Genomic DNA, 25,889 nt, shown 5'->3' with positions numbered 1-25,889 from the left:
GCACCGGGCGGCGCCGTCACTTGATCGCCATACTTGAACATCGGCGCAGACCAACGAACCCACTCACTGCGGAGGCACCTTGAATCACTGCAGCATTCAGTGTACAGGTTAGTCATCTCATTCCCCCCATTACCGTGAATTTCACTGGTCTTTCTACAATGCTTTCTGCCGGCCGGGATCGGTTGTATCATTTACTCGCTAACGGTGACTCCCCTCCCATCCACGAATGAGTACTTGTCGGGCTAGTGTTAGCCCGCAGGCTGTGGTTAGCCAGGCTGAATTGTTCCGACCGCATTAGCTGGTCATTTGTCTCTCCTCCGCCCCACCCAGAAGGAAGTGCTGGGCTCCAAGAAAAGTTGAGACTCGTAAATAACTGTATGGTGTTTCTCGTGTTTTTTTTTTCTTCTAGTTTTTTGGCAGCTAGCATACGGCCGCCCCCAATCGGGCGTGCTTAACAAAAAGTGAACGTTAGCCGGTTCTCCAAAAAGCTGGTGATGTATTGTTAAATCGGTCCCCCCACCTCCCCTTCTCTTCGTGAGGTTCGGTTCCCTCACTGAAAAACCGCTACGGCCGGGCTGAGGACGGAGCTATTGGGTTGGAGTGAGGGGTTGATCAGGCTAAACATGTTGGGTCGGGCTGAAGGATTAAAAAATCGCTTGTTATCGGGAAATATATAGACTAGCACAACCCTCAGCAGAAGTAGCTAAAGTTAGCAGTTTCATCAATGTACGTTCATGTCATTGGTCTACATCATTAAGTGCAATATCATCACAGCTGAGAGTGGTAACGAAAGTAAACGATCGCTGGGAACTGGACTATATTGTCATGTGTCTATATAAGTTTAAATATACTGAAATTTCCTGACTGCTTTTTTTGTATACAGAAATTCTTGTATAATTATTTTGCACAAGACAGGAGGGTGCCAAGTAGATGTAAGCTAAAGGTAGGGAAGCAAGGCAGTAAAACCCAAACACTGAAATAAAAATACTTCTGGATAAAAAGCGTGGGTCAGACAGAATAGACCCAAATCCTCTAAGTTTCCTTGAAGTTTTTCAGGTTTTATTTACCGTGTAATGTATTGTTATTATGTTTGTATAAATGTTAATTATTATTAAAGCTGCCTGTTCCTTTCTGTCGGGAATATTTCATTGCAGCTCTATTCCTCTTTACCGTCATAATGCATTTTATTTGACCTAATTTTTACATCGAGACAAGGAAAGAGGAACCAAAATGTTTTTTTTTTTGCCTTTTGCCAGAAGTTACATAACAAGAACAGAGATGAGAAATGAAGATGCTGAGGTTCTCTTTGGGAGTGACCAGGATGGATAGGATCAGGAATGAGTCTATCAGAGGAACAACACATGTTAGATGTTTTGGACAGAAGGTCAGAGAAGCCAGACTGAGATGGTTCGGTCATGTACAGAGGAGGGATAGTGCTATTGTTAGACGGGTGCTGGAATTGGAGCTTCCAGGCAGGAGGTCTCGAGGAGGACCAAAGAGAAGATTTATGGACGTAGTGAGAGAGGATATGAAGGTACTTGGTGTGAGAGAGGGGGATACAGAGAATTGGGTAAGCTGGAGAAGGTTGATTTGCTGTGGGGACCCCTGAATGGAAAAGCCATAAGAAGAAGTAGACATAACAAGAACAACCTCCCTTGTCGCTATCACACAGCCTTCAAACTATAAATGTTCTCGTTTGGATTTTCTTAGCTATACCCAAAGGAGAAATACATTTCCAGTTGAAATGAATGCTGTGTTGCTGCATCCTGTCATATATCAGTTTGCTGCCAGGGCCTGCATCTAAGCGTAATTTTAAGATAGACAATCTGGCAGGAATCAAGTATGCCTTACAATGCCAGAATTGTGCAAATTATGTTGTAGCGTTAGCATCACAAGGAATTTGAAAAAGGGTCTTTTGTCAAAGAACTTGCCTGAGCAGAAGCAAGACAGTGCAGGTTGCTATAAAGCACTGGCAGACATTCCTCTGATAGCTGCTAGTTTGGGCAGGTTAGAAGGTTTCATTGCAGACCTGGAACCTGACTGGTAAATAACATTATGTTTAGAGATATGATTTACATAACAGATACTCTCATTTTTTCAGTGTACATTAATGATGGAAATATAATTTGAAGTTATAGATAAAAATCCCTTTGGGACTATTTTGCCATTCTACAGGACATATATAACCTATAGTTTGTTAGCATTTGCCTTTTTTTTTGTTTTTCAAAATTCAGAATTGTATTGGGACAGAAATGCTTACTTGCTAATTTCTTTCTGATTCATCGAACATGGAAAATGTTAATGCACTGATCAGCATCTTTCTTATGATGAACAAAGATTTACTTAAATCAAGCAGTGACCTTACAAATACACCTGGAATTAGATTAAAAAAAAATCAGCAAGGAATTACTTAAAAATTAGACAGATTTAATTAAACGATATAGAATGAAACTTTCTTTGTTATCATTGAAACTTTACTAGGTCATATCTTTGAGCCCACTTTCTTTCAACTACATGCTTAGAAAAGGCTTCTTAAAGGTTTTGCTAAGAGATTTTTAGAATTTTGGTATCCTTAAAGGAAAACAGTGCCCTTTGTACTGAGGTTCTTCTAATATAGGAAAGTAAAGGGAAATCATTTTCTTTCTCTTACCTCCTGCTTTTTCACTTGGCATGAGAAAACTTTGCTCACAGGGATGGTTTTTGAAGGCAACTATAGTAACAGCTTGCTCACCCTGCATCAACTTCTCCCGTACTATGAGCAGCATAATTGTCTAATATGACTCTTATACACTTTCGAGTATTTTTTCAGGCAGGAGGCTAATTTTTATAATTCCCAATAAGATAGGTGATGGTTTTTACGATGATCTTGCAATTTACAAAATAAAAAACTACTAGGCAGATACATATAAATGTTGATGTTTGGGGGGTATCATATCAGCAACTTTAATGCGGGATTTGAAAGTAAATGACACTTTACTGCACACTTAAATTCAAAGGTAGCTTTAGCACAGTTTACTTGTGTGTGTAAAGACAAGTGATCTTCATAGACAAATTATTGATCTTACAATGGTTTACAATCTTTTTTTTCTTCAAACACTCCTAAATACTACCTTCTTCTTTTAGTCTTCATACTTCACCTCTATTCTTTAAAAACAGGATTATGAATAGCAATTTACAGTATAAGATGAAGAAAATATTAAAGAATAAAGAAGACAAAAATCTTTTGATTGTGGAACAACTTCTACACTACATTCACAGCACTCACAAACATCCCTAGTCATCCAGTGCCTGGGAGACCTATCAATAGATTAAGCTTAAACTTTTTTTCTTTTTGCTCTCCCACTGATGATTTATTCTGCAATGTAAATAGAAAAGTACAGAGAAGGTCAGAGGGAGTTGCATTGCGTTTTTGTAGACCTAGAAAAAGCATATGACAGGGTGCCAAGAGAGGAGCTCTGGTATTGTATGAGGGAGTCTGGAGTGGCAGAGAAGTATGTTAGACTGGTGCAGGACATGTATGCTAGCTGTGAGACACTGGTACGGTGTGCTGTAGGGGTAACAGAGAAGTTCAAGGTGGAGGTGGGACTCCATCAGGGATCAGCTCTGAGCCCCTTCTTGTTCGCAATGGTGATGGATAGGCTGACAGATGAGGTTAGACAGGAATCCCCATGGACCATGATGTTTGCGGATGACATTGTGATCTTTAGTGAGAGCAGAAAACAGGTAGAGGAAAATCAAGAGAGGTGGAGGTATGCTCTGGAAAGGAGAGGAATGAATGTTAGTCGCAGCAAGACAGAATATATGTGTGTGAATGAGAGGAACTCGGGTGGAACGGTGAGGCTACAGGGAGTGGAGATCAAAAAGCTTGAGGATTTCGGGTACTTAGGGTCAACAGTCCAGAGCAACGGAGAGTGTGGAAAAGAGTTGAAGAGACGTTTCCAAGCAGGTTGGAATGGGTGGAGAAATGTGTCAGGGTTACTATGTGATAGAAGACTTTCAGCCAGAATAAAAGGAAAGGTGTACAAGACAGTGGTGAGACCAACGATGATGTATGGACTAGAAACTGTTACAATGACCAAAAGACAGCAGGCAGAACTAGAGGTTGCAGAGATGAAGATGTTGAGGTTCTCTTTGGGAGTGACCAGGATGGATAGGATCAGGAATGAGTCTATCAGAGGAACAGCACATGTTAGATGTTTTGGAGAGAAGGTCAGAGAAGCCAGACTGAGATGGTTCGGTCATGTACAGAGGAGGGATAGAGAATATATCGGTAGACGGATGCTGGAATTGGAGCTGCCAGGCAAGAGGTCTCGAGGAAGACCAAAGAGAAGATTTCTGGACGTAGTGAGAGAAGATAAGAATGTAGTTGGTGTGAGAGAGGAGGATACAGAGAATAGGGTTAGATGGAGAAAGTTGACTTGCCGTGGCGACCCCTGACGGGAAAAAGAAGAAAAAGAAGAAGAAGAAGAAGAAGAAGACTGATGATTTATTCTGCATCATGCAAACACTTTTAATTTAGCAGAAATTGTCATTGCTGACATTTCTTTAGGCTGATCTAGTAGACAGTAAAGGGGTAGTCCTGTGTACAGCAACATGATTTCATGAAAATTGTTTTGCATTTGGGCTCAGCCCTTATATCTGATATGGAGTTATCTAGCTGGCCTAAATACATTGCTTGGTACTAGGCTCTGTGAGTCGACAGTATCATCCCCAAAGCGTCCTCTCATTGCCTATGTAACTGGTTATAGTGTGAAGGGACATAGAACCAGTATCCACTTAACTGTGTTGTTTTTTTGTTTTTTTTTTTGTGTAGTGTAAATTAGCAATTACTCACCTGTTAGATTAGCTAAATATGACCCAAAAGCTATTACTACACAATCAAGAGGAAAAAAACATTACAAACAGCAAGAAATTACCCAGAAACATGCATAGAAATTACAGAGATAAATATTTCATATGGTAATTCACCTGGAAAACATCAGAAAATTAGGAACAAAATATTTTCCAATATTGCCCTATTGTTTCAGTGATAAACTTCGGAAGTCAGGTCATCGATTTAGATTTATTTTATGTAAAGCCATTGAGCATTCAAACACCTCCAAGACTCGTTTGAATGAAGTGAAATTAGACTGCTCCCGAGGCTCATTTTAGTAGTGTTGTATATCTGGCGATTACCAAACCTGAACAGATAATGTGGCACATATTTACATGAAAAGTGATGTTGTAATTTTTATTTCAGTTTGTACTCTTAAAAAAAACAAAAACACTTCTTGAAGGGACTCTATGTCATGTTGCTCTGTAATGAGTTGCTGAAGTGATGATGTAGTTTCACAGAGGATTACTGTAATGATGTCACCGGCAAGTAGCATGATGACACTGACTTATCAGCTCCTCCATAGTGCAGCTTAAGATTCAGGAGGCTACAATGCTTTGGTTTCTATTCCAATGCTGGTGTTAAGGTTGTGGTCATAAATTTTTCAAGTGATATAGCCCTCTTTCCCTTAACCCTGGAGCTCATCAGAAGATGATGCCTGCATGTTATTCATAGTCCTTTCTATACCTTTGGCTGAATTTGTCATCAAATTGTTCTACACTTTCAACAAAATTATTCTGCAGCCATGGCTGACGACGAGGTGACTCGGGAGCAACTAGAGGCCATTGCTGCTGAGAATGAGGAACCAGAGACGGTGAATTACAAGCCACCAGCCCAGAAGACAGTACAGGAGATCCACGAACTGGACAAGGATGACGAGAGTCTACGCAAATATAAGGAAACTTTGCTCGGCTCTGGGGTGGCGGAGGCTGGTAATGGTGTGTGCGTGTGCATGTGCGAAAGAAAGTACAGTAGAGTAGTGTAACGGACATAAATAAGAGTAAAAGCCAGACCTGAACAGTCTTAAATTGATACCAGTCAGTCAAAAGTGCTTGAGCACAATATTACAAACACCAGGACCCAGGCTTTTATAGATATTCTTGGGTTTGGCCAGCCCTGAAGATAAGTCCATGGTTCTTTTATGTAAATATCAGTCTTAACCTCTGACCCAGAGTGATTCCTGGGTTATGTTTTATTAGAAATTGTAATATTTTTGTGAAAATAGTCAATATCTGAGACTTCCACTGGTCTGGACAGAATTGGCTTTACTGTCTCATTAGAGAACTACACCCACAGATTGAAGCTGCTGTATTGAACCCTCATTAGTACAGATTCAATTAATGTGAATCTTTGCACCCTGCTCTTTTTGTCACACCAATCTCCTGATGATTATGTTCTGACATGACTGATATGCCCTTTTTCTTTTTTTGCATTGGAATATACTGTATAGAGCAGGTTTGCCCAATAAGTCGATCGTGATCTACCGGTTGATGGCAAAGGTAGTGTGGGTAGATCGCATGGCATAAAAACGTCAGCCTATCCTCTTCGCTATGAAATTTGTCACTTGACTGACAGTTGGTCTGTCCAATCTGACATTTTCTGACACAGGCGTCACTGCACATGTGCACATATTGGCGCGTTCTAGAAGGCTAGCGAGTTAGCTTCCAATTTATGTCTTCTAAAGTTATGGGTATAAAAATGAGTGGGGGAGCTGGACGAAGTAAAAAGACTAAAACATATCACTTCCATATGGAATGGGAGGATGACTTTTCTTACTATGTCATTTTTCAAAGTGCATTTGCCTCATCTGCTAGTCTGCCATTGCTATACCGAAAAAGGGAAATGTGGAGTGGCATTTTCAGACTGTCCATAAAAACTACGACATTCTCCTTCTCAGCTCACTTTTTGGAGGGAAGTCAAAGGTGAAAGAACTAAAATCCCAGCTGACAAGACAGCAGTCATTTTTCTCACAGCTAACTTCAACTATGCTGCTGACTTCATTCAAGTCATCAGAATAAGGTTTTTAACAAAAAAATACTCTGCATGAGCCCTTATGGCACAGTACAACAGTTATGCAAGATCCACAAACATTTATTGTGTTAAGTATACATAGTAGATATATAGATAAATACATTTTCAGCATATTTAGTGGCGGTAGATCATTTTCACATGGTCATTTGAAAAGTAGCTCACAAGGCGAAAAAGGGCGCGCCCCAGGTATAGAGTATTTCACTTATGATAATTAAATCTCAAAAGAGGTCAAAGTTCAGAAGTGAAAAGTGAATATTAGTATATCTCACTTGTTAATAAGCTGGACCCTCCTAAAAGGAAATGTATGCATTATTTAATAACACCAAATATTTTCCCTCATCAAACCCATTATGTTCTAAACCTGCACTTCTTTGTAAGTGACTTGATTTGAGTGGATCTCTCCCCTTTCCTCTTAAGCTGTTTTAGTCGGATGATGGAAACTTGCTCCTCTGCAGCTTAATTACTTTGTAATACTGAAATTCTTCTGATGTGCATTTGTGTTTATTAATGCTTTTCTACTGTGTATGTTTTCTGTGTGCATGATGCTATATAAGCAGTCATCCATTTTCAAGCCTCAGATTGAACAATCAGTTTTACTAAGACCTCTAAACTGATTTATGCTAAATCCATCACTTTCACCAAGTTGATCAGTAGTAACACCCTTATTCAAATATAAAACAATTTGTGGTAGTTTGGTTAATCTAGTTGACTAAATTAGAATAAGGCGTAACAGCTTCTGATCACAGAAAATTACGAGCAATATAAGCACTAAATGTTTTAGTGCCTGCCTCTTTAAATTAAGAGATTAAAATTTATACCTAAATGATGTTTAACTATTACATTATCTGGTGTTTTTTACAGATGTGTTTGCCATAACAACATTTCCTGGATGTTTTGTCAAAGCTGTTCAAAGGTTTTGCTAATTCTTGGCGAGATACACTTAAAATTAGCTATAATTTGTTTTGAAGATTATAATGGTAATTTTGTAATTGATCTCCCTCAGACTTTACCATGATCTGTGTCGGGGTGTAAAACTATTTATAAAAAATTAGAAACTAGATTAAAAGGATTTTAAATATCAGTATCAAAAGCAATTTTATTAATGGATGTCAATATCTTGCTAAGCGGATAAGATGCTTGGACTATGGATTATGGACAGGGACAATGGCATTTCAAATCCCATAGTTTGTTTAATGCACAGGCTGGCCTGATGTCAGCTTTCCTGTCATAAACACATGCACTCGCACTTTGTCAGGTGAATATTTTTGTGTGTGAATCTCTTCAAGAAGAGTAGCAACAAATCTCACATTCTATGTGTTGTTGCCAGAGGTTGACATTTTAACAGAATCCCTTCATTTGTACTTGTGCTGAAATATATCTGTCATGTTTAATGCTAGCCTTGCACACTACTCATCACTTGCAAGCAGGTCTGGTGATTTGACCTCTCAATAGTCAGACCCATTTCAAGTAACTCCACAGCATATAGATAGGCCAGCACTTCGCTGAGTGACAACCATAGGTCCTCTGTATAGACCAGTAAAGACTTTATGCTTAGCTCCCATTTCGTCACAGAAAGATGTAATCATCCAATTTTCACAGGTCTCATCTTTCATTAGTCTATCATGTATACATCACCGCTTGGAACTAGATCTGCTGGTGAAGTCTTTATAACGAGTGCCTTTTGGCACAAAAAGCTCCTCCATCAGTGCAGACACCTATGCATTAAATCCTCTTTAAGCCCTCCTTGTACAAGATATCTGATGCAACCCAAAAAATTCCTCACTTGTTTTTTTTTTCTTGGCAAATCCTTTTAAAAAAAGTTTTCTCTGATGGCCTCTCCATCCACAAAATGAACATTCACGAGTTGAGCATGTCCACTAATATTTCTTAACTCAAAAAAGTTGCAATGCCAATTTTCCACTGATGCGTATCTTTTGCGAAACAACACTTTTGATGTCTGCAGAATGTCATTGGTAGGTCTGTGTTATCTGAGAGTGGGATTTAGCTATGCCTTTAAATATTTCTGTTACTATTGCAATGGCTTTGCAGCCTGGTAGTATTCATGTCTCTGCAAATGTGTGTAGATTTTTTTATTTCGCTTAGAGTTCGGCAAATTGGTGGCTAGTTTTCAGGGCTCTTTCATTCACCTTTGTGGTTTTTGTCATTAATGTTGCCTGTTTTTCTCTGTGTGTTCACACAGGCAAGCAAAATAGTTCACATTCTTGTTTTGAAGTGACCGTTTTAGTGGCACTGGATATGTTCCCATGTATAATAGTGTCTTCTTATACCTATTGACATTAAATCCAAATGAAAGACAGATTTCAATGTATTGCCTCAAGTTTGCTGTCTTTGTCCATGCCTGCCCTAGCCTGAGTGGTAGACATAAGGGAACAAACTACCGCCCGGATTTTAATTCAGGCTGCTGAACTTGAACTTTTATTTTAATTAAACCTGATTTATTTCACCTTTTCCCTGAAATACCTGTGTTCCCCAATAGATAGCATACATACACATTGACCTATGTTTGAGTGTGGCTCATTACACTCTTTCTTTTTCGATTTGCCCTTTGAACCTTTCTGTAAAGATGTGAGCGGATCATAGAAAAGGAAAGGGGACAGTGAGGGCCTGATGTTTAGTAAGCAGTGGACAAAAAATGTTCTACAGCTGTATGCCTGATATGCCAAGAAACTTCCGGTTTGCAAAGAATACAATATTAGCTATCACTTTGCTTTTACTTTCTGTGCTTGTGAGAAGTCAACACGTGAACGGGCAACCATGTCTCAGAGGTTCGCGGCTAATTTACAGACTCCGGAGCAAAAAATTTTCACTGACAAACCTTTGAACTACAAAAACCATGGAAGAGTTCATAGACTCTACTGAGGCTCTCTTTGCAGGTGAATAGTTTTTAATAGCAGAACGCAGAAGAAGCAGGGGTATCAGAGACAGGCAAGTGTGGGGGCTCCCGAAGCCCACCTAGAGAGCACAGAGACAGACCAGGTTGGTTCTGGTAGGTCCCCCATGGCAAACAAGGCGACCTGTCCACTGACAAGTGAAAGAAGACAACCTGGCCACTAGTGAGGCTGGAAGCGAGACTTAAGTCCACACTGATTGGCTGCCATGGATGAAAGCTGTTTGTCTAGGTAGACCACATCATTTGATGAGATGGAACCACCAGAAAAAGTAGACAACAATGACAGCCAAGTTTTATGCCGGCACTCAAATTAGGGATTAGCCATGTTTCCAAATCTCCAGAGGATGGCGCATAAGATGCTGACGTTTGTCTTGGCCTAGCGTCATGTACAACAACAAAGCCCTTCACAGATCCAAGTTAACTGACCAAATCTTCAATCCATCCTGAGAATTGCCACAACAAAACTAACTCCAGGCTTTGATGCACTGGCAAAAAAGGGGATCAACAACCCTGTTTCCATTTAAACTGAACATGAATTTCTCAACTGTGTGCTGCAATCAATGCATTTAGGAGGACAATCTGTACAATGAGCCTTGCAAATTTATGTTTTGCTAAAAGGCCAACTCCCTTCATGTAATGGCTTTTAGATGTACTTCTATCCTATCAATGTCATTTAGATTATTAGAAACCAACTGGTTTCTCATGTGGGAATTTTGGGTTTCTGTTAATCATCAAGAGTGTGGTCTAGACCTGCTTTAAATGTAAAGTGTCATAATACAACTGTGATAGGGTCCTATAAAAATAACATTCTACCTGACTATAAAATGTTTCGAAGAAATTTGAGGCATAACAATAGATGCGATTCAAATAGTTCAAATCCACTCAACATCTGTGTTCAAGACATTAATTTCAAGAGGTTTGAAAGTTACTGATGCATATTGGAGAGTCCATGTATTGAACAGTCTTTTGTCTCTGTCTCAGACCCCAGTATTCCCAATGTCCAGGTGACCCGCATGTCTCTTGTATGTGACTCTGCCCCATCCCAGCTGATGCTTGACCTTCAAGGTGAGTCAAATGTGCATGACATGGCAAAAATCAAACTTCTGTAAAGAGTAAGACCTAAAGCAATTAACTCAGTAATTATTAGCTGAACAGTAAGCAGTAATTAGTTCCACATCTACATACTGTCACAGAAATACAGCCCTCCATTGCTTTCTGCTCTGAAAATATTTTGTTTAAAAATGCCATTACAATACAGACTCAGACCAAATTAACTCTGTCAAGCCTCTCTGACATGTAAAGGTCTGAAATGTTTGTTGAAAGTTTTTATTGCCTATGGAGATGCATAGAGTGGTGTTGGTGTAGAGGTGTTGGTGTAAAGCTGAATTCATTATAATCCCACTCATGATTTGGCAGGTCAGACATTGCAATTATCACATCCATAGATTTCAATGCCATCTCAAACATTTTGTTAGGTGGCTTTTACCCTGCATCAATCTAGTCTCCTACTTTCTCAGCTTAAAATAAATTCTGCCTCTGCCAGCAGTGCCTTAAACTTGAGCTTCATTTAAATGCATAACTCTATATATCTATTCAGCCAAGCTCTCTATAATTTGTTCAGGTCTGTCATGGGCATCCAATCTGAGATTGTCTGTAATCCTATTTGATTCCGTAAATATGGTGGCATGGTGCGGAAGATAGAGCAATCGCCTTTGGAACCGAAAATTCCTGGTCGATTCCCGGCTCCTCCTAGTGTGTCGAAGTGTTGTCGAGCAAGAAACTGAACCCTGGTGCTGGTCGGCAGTATGCTTACTGCCCATGGTCCATTGATGGGTCAACTGCAGAGAATGAACCTGTTATGAAATTATAAATTGTGTGACAACATTTGGGAGTACCTGGCTAACTAGTCTCAGGGCCCAAACAAGCTGTGAAGAAGATCATCGGCCTCTGACATCACTCCTCTGCTGCTTGGGATTGAGAAACCAAATACAATTTGAATACCTTTTTTACATGACGGGATGTGAAAAAACAGTGTGGATAACTTATTGCTCATTTTGGTTATGAGTTTAAATATGCTACCACATTCTGAAAATGAAAAAGCATTTTTCTATAACATTTTGATTTAAATTATGATACCTATATGCCTCCATTCCACACGTGTGTTGAAAAGCACCCTTTAAACGATCTGTTGTTCTATGTTTAAAGGAGATACATTCTTCTGGTTTACACTGCTCCTAACAATAACATTTCTGAAAGGAAGGCAATGCTACTCAGTTTGAAAGTAGTTTTAGGAGATGAGGATGAATCAACATCTGCTGAAGATGACTCACAAACTTAGAGGCAGCGGTAGAATTTCTTGCTAGATTATTCAACAGGATATTTGAGAGGGAGAAGATGCCTGAGGATTGGAGAAGTGAGGTGGTTCCCATTTTTAAGATTAAGGGGGATGTGCAGAATTGCGGCGACTATAAAGGGATAAACATTTTATTACAGTCATTTGGCAGATGCCTTACAACACATAAAGTTGATGAACCATACACTGAATCTGCAATGAGTATAGGGAAACAGTTGTAGAAACTAGACTTGAGAGCAGAAGTCAGCATTTGCGCTTTTGTAGAACTAGAAAATGCATAATATGACAGGGTGCCAAGAGAGGAGCTCTGGTACTGTATGAGGAAGTCTGGAGTGGCAGAGAAGTATGTTAGACTGGTGCAGGACATGTGCGCTAGCTGTGAGACAGTGGTGAGGTGTGCTGTAGGGGTAACAGTGAAGTTCAAGGTGGAGGTCGGGGATCAGCTCTGAACCCCTTCTTGTTTGTAGTGGTGATGGACAGGTAGTTAGACAAAGTTAGGCAGGAATCTTCATAGATCATGATGTTTGCAGATGACATTATGATCTTTTGTGAGAGCAGGGAACATTTTGAGGGAAATCTAAAGAGGTGGAGGTATGCTCTGGAAAGGAGAGAGTTGATCACAGTAAGACTAAGGGAACGGGGAGGCTACAGGGAGTGGAGATCAAGAAGTTAGTGGATTTCAGGTGATTGAGGTCAACAGACCAGAACAGCGGAGAGTGTGGAAAAGAGGTGAAGAGACTGTTTCAAGCAGGTTTGAACGGGTGAAGAAAAGTGTCAGAGGTACTATGCGATAGACAACTAACAACGAGAATGAAAGCAAAGGTGTACAAGACATTGGTGAGACCAGCGATGGGCTAGAAATGGTGACAATGACTAAAAGACAGGAGGCAGGAGCAAGACGTTGCAGAGATGAAGATGCTATGGTTCTCTTTGGGAGTGACCAGGAGGGATAGAATCAGGAAGGACACAGACTGAGGAGAGAGGGTCAGAGAGGCCAGACTTAGGTGGTTCGGTCATTTACAGTGGAGGGATAGTGATTATATTGGTAGACGGATGCTGGAATTGTAGCTGCCAGGCAGGAGGTCTAGAGGAAGACCAAAGAGAAGATTTATGGCCGTAGTGAGAGCATATTAAGGTAGTTGTTGGGAGGGGGGAGGATGCAAAGAATACGGTTAGATCGAGAAGGTTGATTCGCTTTGGTGACCCCTGAAGGTTAAAGCCGAAAGGAGAAGACATTAGTGATGTTCTAACTTTTGAGGTGTTAAAGTTATCATAAATATAGAACTTTGATCTGTTATTGTAGGCTCTTATCCTCATCCCTCTACTGAATAGGAAGAAGTATTTGTTGAAAGTTTATTTTGTTCCCTTCTGCCCATTTCAGGAGACCTGGAAGCCATTAAAAAGGAGGCATTTGTTCTGAAGGAGGGAGTTGAATACAAAATAAAGATCAGCTTTAAGGTGAGAACTTCTGCAATAAGCAGAGGCACTTCTTCCACATACATGGGTTTTATGGACTAGAAAGGAACACCTCTCAATTTTTACCGCACTAATGAAAAGTAGATCTCTACAAACATCAGTATACACAGATATTTTTTACATTTGTTGGTAGAGTCCGGTGACACCACGAATTGAAAAATACAACAAAAGCCACCACCACACAGGACTTTCAGAGCCAGTATAGTTTCAAGTAAATTAATGCAATTTCTGAATTTAAATAGAAACACACACTCCCTAGAATGTCCCGCCTAATAATGAGTTAACTACTATTAGTTACTATTAGTCTACTAGCTTTTTGCTCTCTCCATTATGTTGTGTGAATTGTATGAATACGGCAGCAATAATAGTAATTACTCTTAATTATCCTAGGAAGTGTGTTCCAAGTCTCCTCCATATTCTGACTAACTGAAATAACTATTTTCAAGAAAAGAAAGGAAAAGTAATCTATAATTGGTAAACCTTGTGTTTTCCTCATAAAGTCCTTTTTTTCATCACCACATTTGTGAACCCTAATGGTCCTGTAAATGGTAGAAATTACTATTAGCATTTTTCCAGAAAAACAAAAGGAAATCAAGTGCTATGACTTGAAAGGACTGTAAATCCTGCTGTCTCTATTGTTTTTCTAAAATAACAAAGTTGTCATCTGCATGGGTTTATCAATAACTTAGTTTAGTTCAATAAATTAGTTCAGTGTGTTTGGTAACATAAATTGATATGATTGTTCGTTTATACTTAAAATTCATGCTTGTTTTTTCCAGTTTGATTTTCGATGTCTTGACTAAAACGAAAGTATATTCCATTGAATTTCTTGATATGACAGGAGACCAACGATGTGACATGAATTTCCCCTCAGGTGAACCGAGAGATTGTTTCAGGCCTGAAGTATGTGCAACAGACATACAGGAGAGGACTGATGAGTGAGTGTACAATTTCTTAAATTACAACTATCCGCCGAAATGCAGCGATTGTTCATGGCTTAACCCTCGTGTTGTCTTGCGGGTCAAAAGTGACCCACTACCATGTCCATGTTTAGCTGTAGAAAAAACACCTTAACCTATTTTTTTCCAACTTGAAATTTTATGACTTTTCCTAAAAAGACCCCATAATTATAAAAAGTGATACTTCTTTTTTGTTTATGTTTCCATGTGGGCTTTACACCACTAGGGTACAAAGATTGTCTTATGGGTCGTTTTTGACCCGTGAATTATAACAGCATTTAAACAACAGAAAAATATTTAAAAGGCCCCACACAGACTCTCTTTAATACTCATATAGACACACACACACACATACATCAAATAATTTGAAATGTACCTGTACTCTTGAGTTGCAGCCAACCCCTCACATCACACAAGCCCCCAAACAAAACAAAAACAATCTCTGACATTATAAAAACTAATTCAGTATAGAGGATATAAAGGTACCCTGAATCAAAGGACCCCTAGTTGGCTCCTTACTGAAGCCATGAGTAGACGTTTCACTGTCCAACAGATCATGGATGAGATCATTTCAGGAGCTCAGAAGGAACAAGAGGATGAAGATGTATCTGAAGAGGAAGATGGGTATGAATACAACCCAGAAGATGATGCATCTTCAGATGAAGAAGAAGAGGAAATCCTTCAAGCTGACAGAGAGACATTTTTGTCAAAGAACAGCAAAATTGCATTGTCATCAAATTCAGACAGCTACCAGGGAAGAGCAGCAGCACCAAACATCATGAGGATGACCAAACATCATGAGGATGACTCCAGGGCCAACAAGGTATTCAGCTGCCCATGTCCAGGACATTTTATCCACCTTTCTCCTGTTCATCACACCAGCCATCGAAAAAATCATCCTGGAGAATAAAAATTTGGAGGGTTTTCAGAAATATGGAGAGAACCAGAAAAATATGGATGAGATTGACCTGCATGGCTACATAGGGCTTTTGTTATTAGCAGGTGGCGTGGACAACCTAGACAAGGTTATTGGAACGTACAGCTGCAGAAGGATGACTGCAAGCTGGCCCCTGGTCATCTTCCATAACATCATTGATGTGTCCTTATATGATGCCTTCGTGATATGGCAGGAGATCAACCCGACCTGGATGTCAGGGAAGAGAAACAAGAGAAGGATGTCGAAGAGAAGTTGTTTAATTTTTCAAAATAGATATTGGATTTAAAATTCAATTAAGCTCCTTTATTTTGGGGCTTTGGTAGTGCGAGTCATTTTTGACCCGTAAGACAAGGGGAGTAAACACAATGTTAAGATCGCATGAGGATTAAATATGTTTTCAGTGTCAATTTCTTCTAACAGCATGTTAAAGTTTTGCTCATTCTGTCTCTCCTTCATCTACTAATAGGAAATGTTAACTGTTTCCAGTCGTAGCTCTAGTGACATTCACTTAATACTAGGGAACACCATCACAGCACAGAGCTGCGTCTTTCAAATCACAACCTTCCCCACATCTGATCAATTGGGAGTGTTTAATAATTGAGATAATTCAGAATCCAGTTCTTTAACTTTGTGAATGATATGCCTTGGTCGATAATAATCAGAGTCGTAGGATAGGGCAGTGATGAGTATCATTGAGTGAGAGTCAAGCTAACCCTGGATCAGTCACCAGTCCGTCACAGTGTCACATACAATCATTCACGCTGTAGTTCACACCTGCATGGAAATTGACCTCCAAAGTCTTCAATAATACTGCATGTTTCTGGACTTTGAGAGAACCGGGGGACCCTGGACGATTCAAGTTGGTGTGGGGAGACGTGCAAAATCTAGAACAGGCCCAAGCCTTTCTTGCAGTGAGGCGACAGCTCCAACCAATGCAATACATATGCAACCCTATATCATATACAGTTGTGTTCAAAATAATAGCAATTTTTTAAAATGTGAGTAAAGCTCAAAATCCTTATATATTTTTATTTCCATTCATTGGGAACACTGCACATTATATTTTACATCAAAACATGAAGAATAATTACAGAAAATGAAGGAAAAAATTATATTGGGCTGTCCAAAATAATAGAAGTTTCTGCATTTTTCATTACAAACTCAAATAAACTGAAAAAATGTTGATATTAGTTTAGTGATTCTCAGGAATGCTAAGCCTTTACCGTATTTTTTGGACAATACGTTGCTCCGGATTCTAAGTCGCACCAGCCAAAAATGCATAATAAAGAACGAAAGAACAAATATAAGTCGCACTGGAGTACACTCACCGGCCACTTAATTAGGTACACCTGTCCAACTGCTCGTTAAAACTTAATTTCTAATCAGCCAATCACATGGCGGCAACTCAGTGCATTTAGGCATGTAGACATGGTCAAGACAATCTCCTGCAGTTCAAACCGAGCATCAGTATGGGGAAGAAAGGTGATTTGAGTGACTTTGAACGTGGCATGGTTGTTGGTGCCAGAAGGGCTGGTCTGAGCATTTCAGAAACTGCTGATCTACTGGGATTTTCACGCTCAACCATCTCTAGGGTTTACAGAGAATGGTCCGAAAAAGAAAAAATATCCAGTGAGCGGCAGTTCTGTGGGCGGAACTGCCTTGTTGATGCCAGAGGTCAGAGGAGAATGGCCAGACTGGTTTGAGCTGATATAAAGGCAACAGTGACTCAAATAACCACCCATTACAACCAAGGTAGGCAGAAGAGCATCTCTGAACGCACAGTACGTTAAACTTTGAGGCAGATGGGCTACAGCAGCAGAAGACCACGCCAGGTGCCACTCCTTACAGCTAAGAACAGGAAACTGAGGTTACAATTTGCACAAGCTCATCGAAATTGGACAATAGAAGATTGGAAAAACGTTCCCTGGTCTGATGAGTCTCGATTTCTGCTGCGACATTCGGATGGTAGGGTCAGAATTTGGCGTCAACAACATGAAAGCATGGATCCATCCTGCCTTGTATCAACGGTTCAGGCTGGTGGTGGTGGTGTAATGATGTGGGGAATATTTTCTTGGCACTCTTTGGGGCCCCTTGGTACCAATTAAGCATCATTGCAACGCCACAGCCTACCTGAGTATTGTTGCTGACCATGTACATCCCTTTATGACCACAGTGTACCCAACTTCTGATGGCTACTTTCAGCAGGATAATGCGCCATGTCATAAAGCTGGAATCATCTCAGACTGGTTTCTTGATCATGACAATGAGTTCACTGTACTCAAATGGCCTCCACAGTCACCAGATCTCAATCCAATAGAGCATCTTTGGGATGTGGTGGAACGGGAGATTCGCATCATGGATGTGCAGCTGACAAATCTGCGCCAACTGTGTGATGCCATTATGTCAATATGGACCAACTCTCTGAGGAATGCTTCCAGTACCTTGTTGAATCTATGCCACAAATAATTGAGGCAGTTCTGAAGGCAAAAGGGGGTCCAACTTGTTACTAGCATGGTGTACCTAATAAAGTGGCCAGTGAGTGTATAAGTCACATTTGGGGGGAAATTTATTTGATAAAATCCAACACCAAGAATAGACATTTCATCTTGAAAGGCAACTTAAAATAAAAATAGAATAGAGAACAACAGACTGAAAAACTGTAGCCTAGTATAGCCTATTTGGCGCATAAACAACGAACTGAGAACATGCCTGGTAGGCTATGTTAACGTAACATATTACGGTAAGTCATTCAAATAACTAGCGTGTAGCACATGCTACAACCAAACAATCGGTGTCACCCTTAATCACTAAATCCAACAAAATCTTCTTCTTCGGTGTCACTCCTGAACAACTCCCCCAACTCCAAAGGTAGACAATGCGCCGCTTCCTCTTCTACCGGTACATTGCTTACATCAGAGTTGTCAGTTGCAGTTCCAATTATTCCAGCCTTTCTGTATCCCAACAGAATGGTGTCCTTGCTCTGATAGAGAGGCAATTGCGTTGCATGAAGGGGTAACACCAAGAAGGTCCTCCTGCAAAGTCATTTATAATCATCTCCTTGGCAACTACCTGGGTGTGAAGATGCAACTGTACTGTTGATAAGCCTCTCCTGGCAGCACGTTGTTCAAACACCAATGTGTAAACCTGTTCCTCTAGCTGTGGCCACCTAGCTTTTAGCCCCCCATTAGCTTTTTTAGTTTTCTTCATTTCAGTAAGAATAACGTCTGCTTTTTGCCAGTCCCTTACAAGTTTCTCACTAACTTCAAACTTTCTTTCTACTGCTCAGTTGCCGTTTTCAGCGGCATATTTCACTACCTCCAGCTTGTAACCTGCAGAATATGATTTCCTTTTCGGTGCCATTTTTGTTCAGCCCTTCTCAGTGGTTTTTATAGGTTACCGCGAATGTTGAAATTATCAATTTTCATAGGTACAGAAGTAGTAGGTAGCATCTTTTTTCACAACGCATTTCTGCCATGACCTACCCCTGCTGAATTTTGATTGGTTGGCGTGTGTGTGAGACGATCGCTGTTATATTAAAGACACACACACATACACAGACACACACACATCAGAGCAAGAGAGCTTAATGACTTCACATATAAGTCACTCCAGAGTATAAGTCGCACCCCGGCAAAACTATGAAAAAAACTGCGACTTATAGTCCGAAAAATACAGTAGTTGTAGAACCAATGTTTTTGACAACTGCTTCACATCTGTGCTGCATGGAGTTGACCAATTTCTGGCACTCTATTCTAGCCCAGGATGATTTGACAACCTTCCACAATTCCTCTGCACTTCTTGGTTTTGCCTCGGAAACAGCATTTTTGATGTCACCCCACAAGTTTTCTATTGGATTAAGGTCAGGGGATTGGGCTAGCCACTCTATAACCTTTATTTTGTTGGTCTGGAACCAAGATGCTGCTCGCTTACTGGTGTTTTTGGGGTTGTTGTCTTGTTGAAACACCCATTTCAAGGTCATTTCCTCTTCGGCATAAGGCCGCATGATCTCTTCAGGTATTTTGATATACTGGTAAGCAAAGTGATCCATGATCCCTGGTATGCAATAAATAGGCCAAACACCATAGTCAGAAAAACAGCCACATATCGTGACGCTTGCAACAACATGCTTCACAGTCTTTGGAGTGTACTGTGGCTTTAATTCAGTGTTTAGGGGCCATCTGACAAACTGTCTCCAGCCCTTGGACTCAAAAAGAACAATCTTACTTTCATCAGTCCACAAAATGTTTCTCCATTTCTCTTCGGGGCAGTCGATATGTTTTTTGGCTAATTGTATCCTCTTCAGCACATGCCTCTTTTTTAACAGTGGGACTTGCGGGGGTTTCTTGCCGATAATTAGAAGAGGCTTGTGTGAGGCTAATCTGTCACAGTACTCGCAGGTAACTTCAGACGTCTCTGATTTCCCTGGAGCTGATCATTTTTCAATCCATTTGAATGGTAGTCGTCTGTTTTCTTCCTAGCTCTCTGGTTTGACTTTCCATTTTAAAGCATTGTCGATCATTTTAGCTGAGCTTTGTAGGTTATGTTTTCCCCTCTCCAATCTATAGGTCCTTCTCAAAAAATTAGCATATTGTGATAAAGTCCATTATTTTCCATAATGTAATGATAAAAATTTAACTTTCATATATTTTAGATTCATTACACGTAACTGAAGTAGTTCAAGACTTTTATTGTTTTAATATTGATGATTTTGGCAAAAAAGTAAAGAAAAAACAAAAATCCCGATCTCGAAAAATTTGCATATGTCATCCAACCCAAAAAAAAAAAAGTGTTCTTAATACAAAAAAAAGTCAACCTTCAAATAATTATGTTCAGTTATGCACTCAATACTCCATCGGGAATCCTTTTGCAGAAATGACTGCTTCAATGCGGCGTGGCATTGTGGCAATCTGTCACTGGCACTGCTGTGGTGTTATGGAGGCCCAGGATGTTTCGATAGCGACCTTAAGCTCATCCACAGTGTTGGGTCTGGTGTGTCTCAACATCCTCTTCACAATATCCCACAGATTCTCAATGAGGTTCAGGTCAGGAGAGTTGGCAGGCCAGTTGAGCACAGTAATACCATGGTCAGTAAACCATTTACCAGTGGTTTTGGCACTGTGAGCAGGTGCCAGGTCATGCTGAAAAATGAAATCTTCATCTCCATAAAGCTTTTCAGCAGATGGAAGCATGAAGTGCTTCAAAATCTGACAACTAGCTGCATTGACCCTGCCCTTGATAAAACACAGTGGACTAGCACCAGCAGCTGACACGGCAACCAGAACATCACTGACTGTGGGTACTTGACACTGGACTTCAGTCATTTTGGCATTTCCTTCACACCATTCTTCCTCCAGACTCTGGCACCTTGATTTCCGAATGACATGCAAAACTTGCTTTCATCCACTGAGCAACGGTCCAGTGCTGCTTCTCTGTAGAACCAGAAACAGCGACAGAAGCGCCTGACCTGGGCTAAATTGGCTTGACCTGGGGAGTGCGGAACTGTAGCCCATTACCTGCACACACCTGTGCACGGTAGCTCTGGATGTTTCTACTCCAGACTCAGTCCACTGCTTCCACAGCTCCCCCAAGGTCTAGAATAATCCCTTCTCAACAATCTTCCTCAGGGTCCGGTAACCTCTTCTGGTTGTGCAGTGTTTTCTGCCACACTTTTTCCTTCCCACAGACGTCTCACTGAGGTGCCTTGATATAACACTCAGGGAACAGCATATTTGATCAGAGATTTTTTTCTGTGTCTTACCCTCTTGCTTGAGGGTGTCAATGATGGCCTTCTGGACAGCAGTCAGGTCGGCAGTCTTACCCATGATTGCGGTTTTGAGTAATAAACCAGACTGGGAGTTTTTAAAAGCCTCAGGAATCTTTTGCAGGTGTTTAGAGTTAATTTGTTGATTCAGATGATTAGATTAATAGCTCGTTTAGCGTACCTTTTCATGATATGCTAATTTTTTGAGATAGGAATTTGGGGTTTTCATGAGCTGTATGCTGAAATCATCAGTATTAAAACAATAAAAGACCTGAAATATATCAGTTGGTGTGCAATGAATCTAAAATATATGAAAGTTACATTTTTATCATTACATTATGCAAAATAATGAACTTTATCACAATATGCTAATTTTTTGAGAAGGACCTGTACGTTTTAATTGAAGCACGCTTCTGAACAATGTTTGGCACGACCCATCTTTCTCTTTCAGAGAGAATTATGAACATGCCCCTTTCACTTTATTATTCAATTACACAGTCTCAGGAACATTCCTTTCATGAATGTTGGGTCTGTTGTTTTCTCTGACCACTACACCTACTGGTAAATTATTTGCCATATGATAATATAATTTATACCCAAAACAGTGATTTATCTGATTAGTTATGTTAGACTGCTATTATTTTGAACACAACTGTAACTGCCACCAAAATATTTATTATCATGTGTCACCATACTCTTTAACAGGTGAGCTGATCCTTCTTTGTTTTTGAAGGTTATGGCACAATCGATAAGTTACTGACATCAGCAGACTGAACTAAGAGTACAACGCCAAATCCAAATCCTTCGCCCCCGTGTACAAAACAAAGACATGAGATAGCTTGTACAGGGCACCAAAGCCACATACTGTAATCTGGATAAGATGCAGAAAACATCCAGAATTGTAGTTCTTTCAATTTAAAGAAGCACAAAAACAAATACACCCAGTCACAGCTGGACTATGATCTAGTATCTCCATGATCCTAAGTGCCGGTTGAGCAGTAGATAATGGGTGGATTAATGGAAAACAAATAAAATTAAAAACAAAGCGCTTGGAACCAAAAAGGTGGTCTGCAACTGCTGGGACTGATTAAAAATGCTTACTGATTACGTGCTGATACACATTTGCAAAAGTAATTTTTGTTGGTAGTTTGAAAAGCCCTCTGTTTGTAAATGGAGGTATCACTGAGTTTTTGTTGTTTGACACCATTGCGAGTAAACAATTATGTCAGAGTATCACTCAGAAAATACCCATAAGTCACCGTTTTTTTTACCACTAACTCATACTAAATGCACTTGCTCTCCCTCACCTCCTAATCACATGCTTTTGTCTTTGCCTGTAGTCGACAAATCTGATTACATGGTTGGCAGCTATGGGCCGCGTGCCACCGAATACGACTTTATGACCACGTTGGAGGAGGCCCCAAAAGGAATGATAGCTCGTGGCAACTACCTGATCAAGTCCAAGTTCACCGACGATGACAAGCATGACCACCTGTCCTGGGAGTGGAACCTCAATATCAAGAAAGACTGGAAAGACTAAAACAAAAAATGAGGTCAATGCATTAGAAATGGTGGGGGGCACTGAAATGAAACCCCCCTCAGCTACCTGTGTAATCCTCAGCCCTGCCCCTCCTCGAAGCCCTGCCCACAGTCAGCCATCCTACCTTCTTTGGTTCTACACGGTTGTGCATTTCATGCTCTCATGCCTTATTTCCTGACCCAACCCTACCCCTTCTCTGTCAACAGTAGTAGCAGCAACAGCAGCACCCTCCACCCCCCTCCCCTGGCCGTCCATCCATTCATCCATCACTCCCAACTGAGCAATTTCATTTCCGACCTCCGCACCTTTTTTGTTCTGGGGGGGGGTCCCTCTGCTTGAAGAGATTAGCTCCGCCCTCCACTATACCCACCACCACCTCCATCTCTCCAGAATTGTGTCTTCCTCTCAGTATGAAGTACATGATATGGAAAGCAAGTGTACAATCAGCTTTAATTTGCCTTCTTTTATATAATTGTAATTATGCTTGTCATGTGTCTGTTTATCCTTGTGAATCAGCTGTTGTAGTCATGCCAACCCACTCTCAGAGGCACCCAACTTTCCCTTGTCTGTACCTGCTTGCTGTCTTTTGATAAGATAACCAACAACTGCCTTGTTTAAAAAAAAAAATCTCTCTAAATGTATACCCCACTCCCCGGGTCAAAATATAAGGGTAAGAAGAAAAAAGGTTGCCTTATGTATCAACTTGAGCGTGCACTATGAGCACACCTTTATGTCTGGTCTTTGGATGAGGGGTTACTGCTGTTGCATGCTGCCCCACTAAGGTAACTCTTGACACCCCAAGCTGACACCCTGTAATCACAGGGGATTGAATGTCACATTTCTGTGAGGAAAATTGGCACCATCTCAAAGCCAAGAGGCCTTATCCTGATAAGTAGTGACAAACTGTAACCAATGTTCTGCATTGTTTTGTTTTGTTTTGTTTTTTATTTAGCTTTGGTGGTTTTTTCCTCCTGCCTTAATGTAAATCAACACCCCTTCATCCTCTCTGTTCATAAAAACCTTGTCACTCCTGGGCGTGCTGTGGATGGAGCCAGGTGCAGTCCGCTGCTGCCAGAGACCTCAACAGCATCCTGATATTTACTGGGATGAGTGATCATACTTTTCTGGGGGGGACTAAGGGTCTATGTAGAGGTCAGGTGACTCATACCAGACATGATTTGTTGTCATGGTGAAAGCAATGCTTTACTGCTCCCCTAACATTCCTTCACATTGTACAGTTTCTATGATAATCGCTGGCCTGCTGGTGAGGTTCTATCGTCTTTCATTGTGATTGCTTGTTTGTCAATAAACATATTGCTCCACTTGGTCTGTTGTGTGCAAAGTATTAGAAAAACAAATACTTTCTTAGCTACCAAATACACAAAACAAGTATCCCTGTATGCATTTGAGTTATTTCCAATGGAAATCTGTGCTAACAGACTAGATTTGGGCTAGATTCACATTTTTTAACAGTAATTGTTGCTTGATCGTTTTAATTTGAAAGACACCTGGTCTGGAGTCACTTTGGCAAATACACAATGCATGGTCAAAAATGGCAACCTTTTTTGAAGCCATTGCACAGGGTAGTGCAGGGATTGTGCCAAGGCGGAATAATGATTAACATAAGTGTAGAGACAGGAACAGAATACATGCATTTTTTTTTTCATTTTTAAGTTCAGCTCATTAAAGAATCCAATCCTCTCACAAATGTCTGTCACTGGATGAATTCTTAGGGGTCGTTGCTTCCAGAAGCATCCAATATGATCATGTGAAATCTGCAAGGGTCAGACCCATATGAATCTATCTGATATCATCCATCTGCCATACTTGTTTTTTTCTCATGTGAAAAAGTGGGCTATTCTTTATGTCTAGATGTAGTTGTCTAGCAAAAACAAGTGGCATTAACTATTTTGTGAGTGTCAGTACTATCTTGTTGATATATTAATTAGTAAATTGTGTGGATCTGTAAAGCTTCATTTTCTGAAATGACCAGGTTCATAAAGTGACCTTGAAAGAAAGCCACAAATGACCTAACAAGCAATACCTGAAAATGTTATTCAACCACAAATTACCATGGAATTTAAGAATTAACCATAAAAATCTTGCTTTGTCATACTTCCTCTATAAACACTGAATGTGAAAAGCATACTCATTCAGTCAGTGATAATCATTTGAATCAAACTGAGCCAGTAAGTCTTTTGTTAGCCCAGCCCTAATCTCACATTTTCTAATTTCCTCCATAAATCAGCAGGACCCTGGCAGCATGAACATGATGAGCACCATTACATCACTGCATCAAGACAGAAGCTGACCAGCCCCCACATACATTCAGTGTGTGGGGGGGTGGGGGTTGGGGGGGCATTTGGTCCACATTTACAGCAGTTTGCTCGGCTAAAAAGCAGATTCATCCTGAGAAAGTGATCTCTTCCTTGCAATGTCATTGAAATCAAACTGTTTTGGCACATTTACATTACTTCAACTTTGTCGACATCTTAATTATTTCTTTTAATCTATTTACCCCTCCTGAGATCAAGAAAAACAAATAAATCTCTAATTGTCAATGCATCAAGTCTTAGTACAGAATTTTAAAGTGTCACAGAAACAAAGCACATAAAATGTTCCAGTTAAAAAATAACAATACAAAGAGAATATAAAGGGAATGTGAGTGGAAATGTCCCATATGTGCACTGGAGGTGCAGCTCTGCTCATATTTGGGTCCAGTGGATCGGCTGATCTACTGAACCAGCTGAGAACCCTGAAATCTGTTTTCTCTTTTTTGGCCCTCCATGCAGCCATCTCTCATCCCAGCTTTTCCAAGAAGAGTCCTGGCCAGGCATTCTTTCAAGTTCATCGGGAGAGTTTGCTGATGACTCTGATGAGGGCGGCATTCTCGTCCTTCAGCCTCTGGTTGTCGGCTTTGAGGTCACCCAGAACCTTCAGGATGATGTCAAATCACATTTTTTTAATCCATGCGGAGATATAGAAGAGTGACGAGAAGAAATGTACCTTAACTAACAATTTTTTGGGACCATTTTTTTTGATATCGCA

The 25,889-nt window shown here is 40.4% G+C and overlaps 2 protein-coding genes across 6 annotated transcripts in view; one reads left to right on the top strand and one right to left on the bottom strand.

The window, feature by feature from the left end:
• LOC147214111 (rho GDP-dissociation inhibitor 1-like) lies at positions 1 to 24,168 on the top strand. 2 transcript variants are annotated; one of them, XM_086142940.1, is made up of 6 exons: positions 1 to 107; positions 5,617 to 5,805; positions 10,797 to 10,880; positions 13,550 to 13,626; positions 14,519 to 14,582; positions 22,642 to 24,168. In XM_086142940.1, exons 2-6 carry the CDS (start codon positions 5,619 to 5,621, stop codon positions 22,839 to 22,841), a joined length of 612 nt encoding a protein of 203 aa, XP_085999066.1. In that variant the 5' UTR covers positions 1 to 107; positions 5,617 to 5,618; the 3' UTR covers positions 22,842 to 24,168. The 2 variants fall into 2 exon arrangements, with proteins under 2 accessions (XP_085999066.1, XP_085999065.1); XM_086142939.1 differs by having other exon boundaries at positions 5,617 to 5,811.
• The window catches only part of ppp1r12c (protein phosphatase 1, regulatory subunit 12C), a 28,055-nt gene continuing 25,932 nt past the window's right edge, over positions 23,767 to 25,889 (bottom strand). For all 4 annotated transcript variants that reach the window (XM_086142938.1, XM_086142936.1, XM_086142934.1 and 1 more), the window contains one exon: positions 23,767 to 25,775. Coding sequence is in view for 3 of the 4 variants with exons in the window: in XM_086142936.1 (XP_085999062.1) it covers positions 25,689 to 25,775 (87 nt within the window). In the remaining variant the exon portion in view is untranslated. The remainder of the gene's footprint in view (positions 25,776 to 25,889) is intronic.

The sequence above is a fragment of the Fistularia commersonii genome, chromosome 35 (assembly GCF_037954325.1).
Source record: "Fistularia commersonii isolate RoL2024-O1a breed Wild chromosome 35, RoL_Fcom_v1.0, whole genome shotgun sequence".
Classification (NCBI taxonomy): domain Eukaryota; kingdom Metazoa; phylum Chordata; class Actinopteri; order Syngnathiformes; family Fistulariidae; genus Fistularia; species Fistularia commersonii.
The sequence above is the reverse complement of the archived record's forward strand: the minus strand, read 5'-3'. Positions and strand labels throughout refer to the sequence as shown.

Excerpts from the sequence above, each read along its gene's own strand:
- LOC147214111 (XM_086142939.1), top strand. The coding sequence starts at position 5,619 with ATGGCTGACGACGAGGTGACTCGGGAGCAACTAGAGGCCATTGCTGCT. Across the intron at positions 10,881-13,549 it reads GCTGATGCTTGACCTTCAAG|GAGACCTGGAAGCCATTAAA; the intron begins GTGAGTCAAATG and ends TGCCCATTTCAG. Across the intron at positions 13,627-14,518 it reads AAATAAAGATCAGCTTTAAG|GTGAACCGAGAGATTGTTTC; the intron begins GTGAGAACTTCT and ends ATTTCCCCTCAG.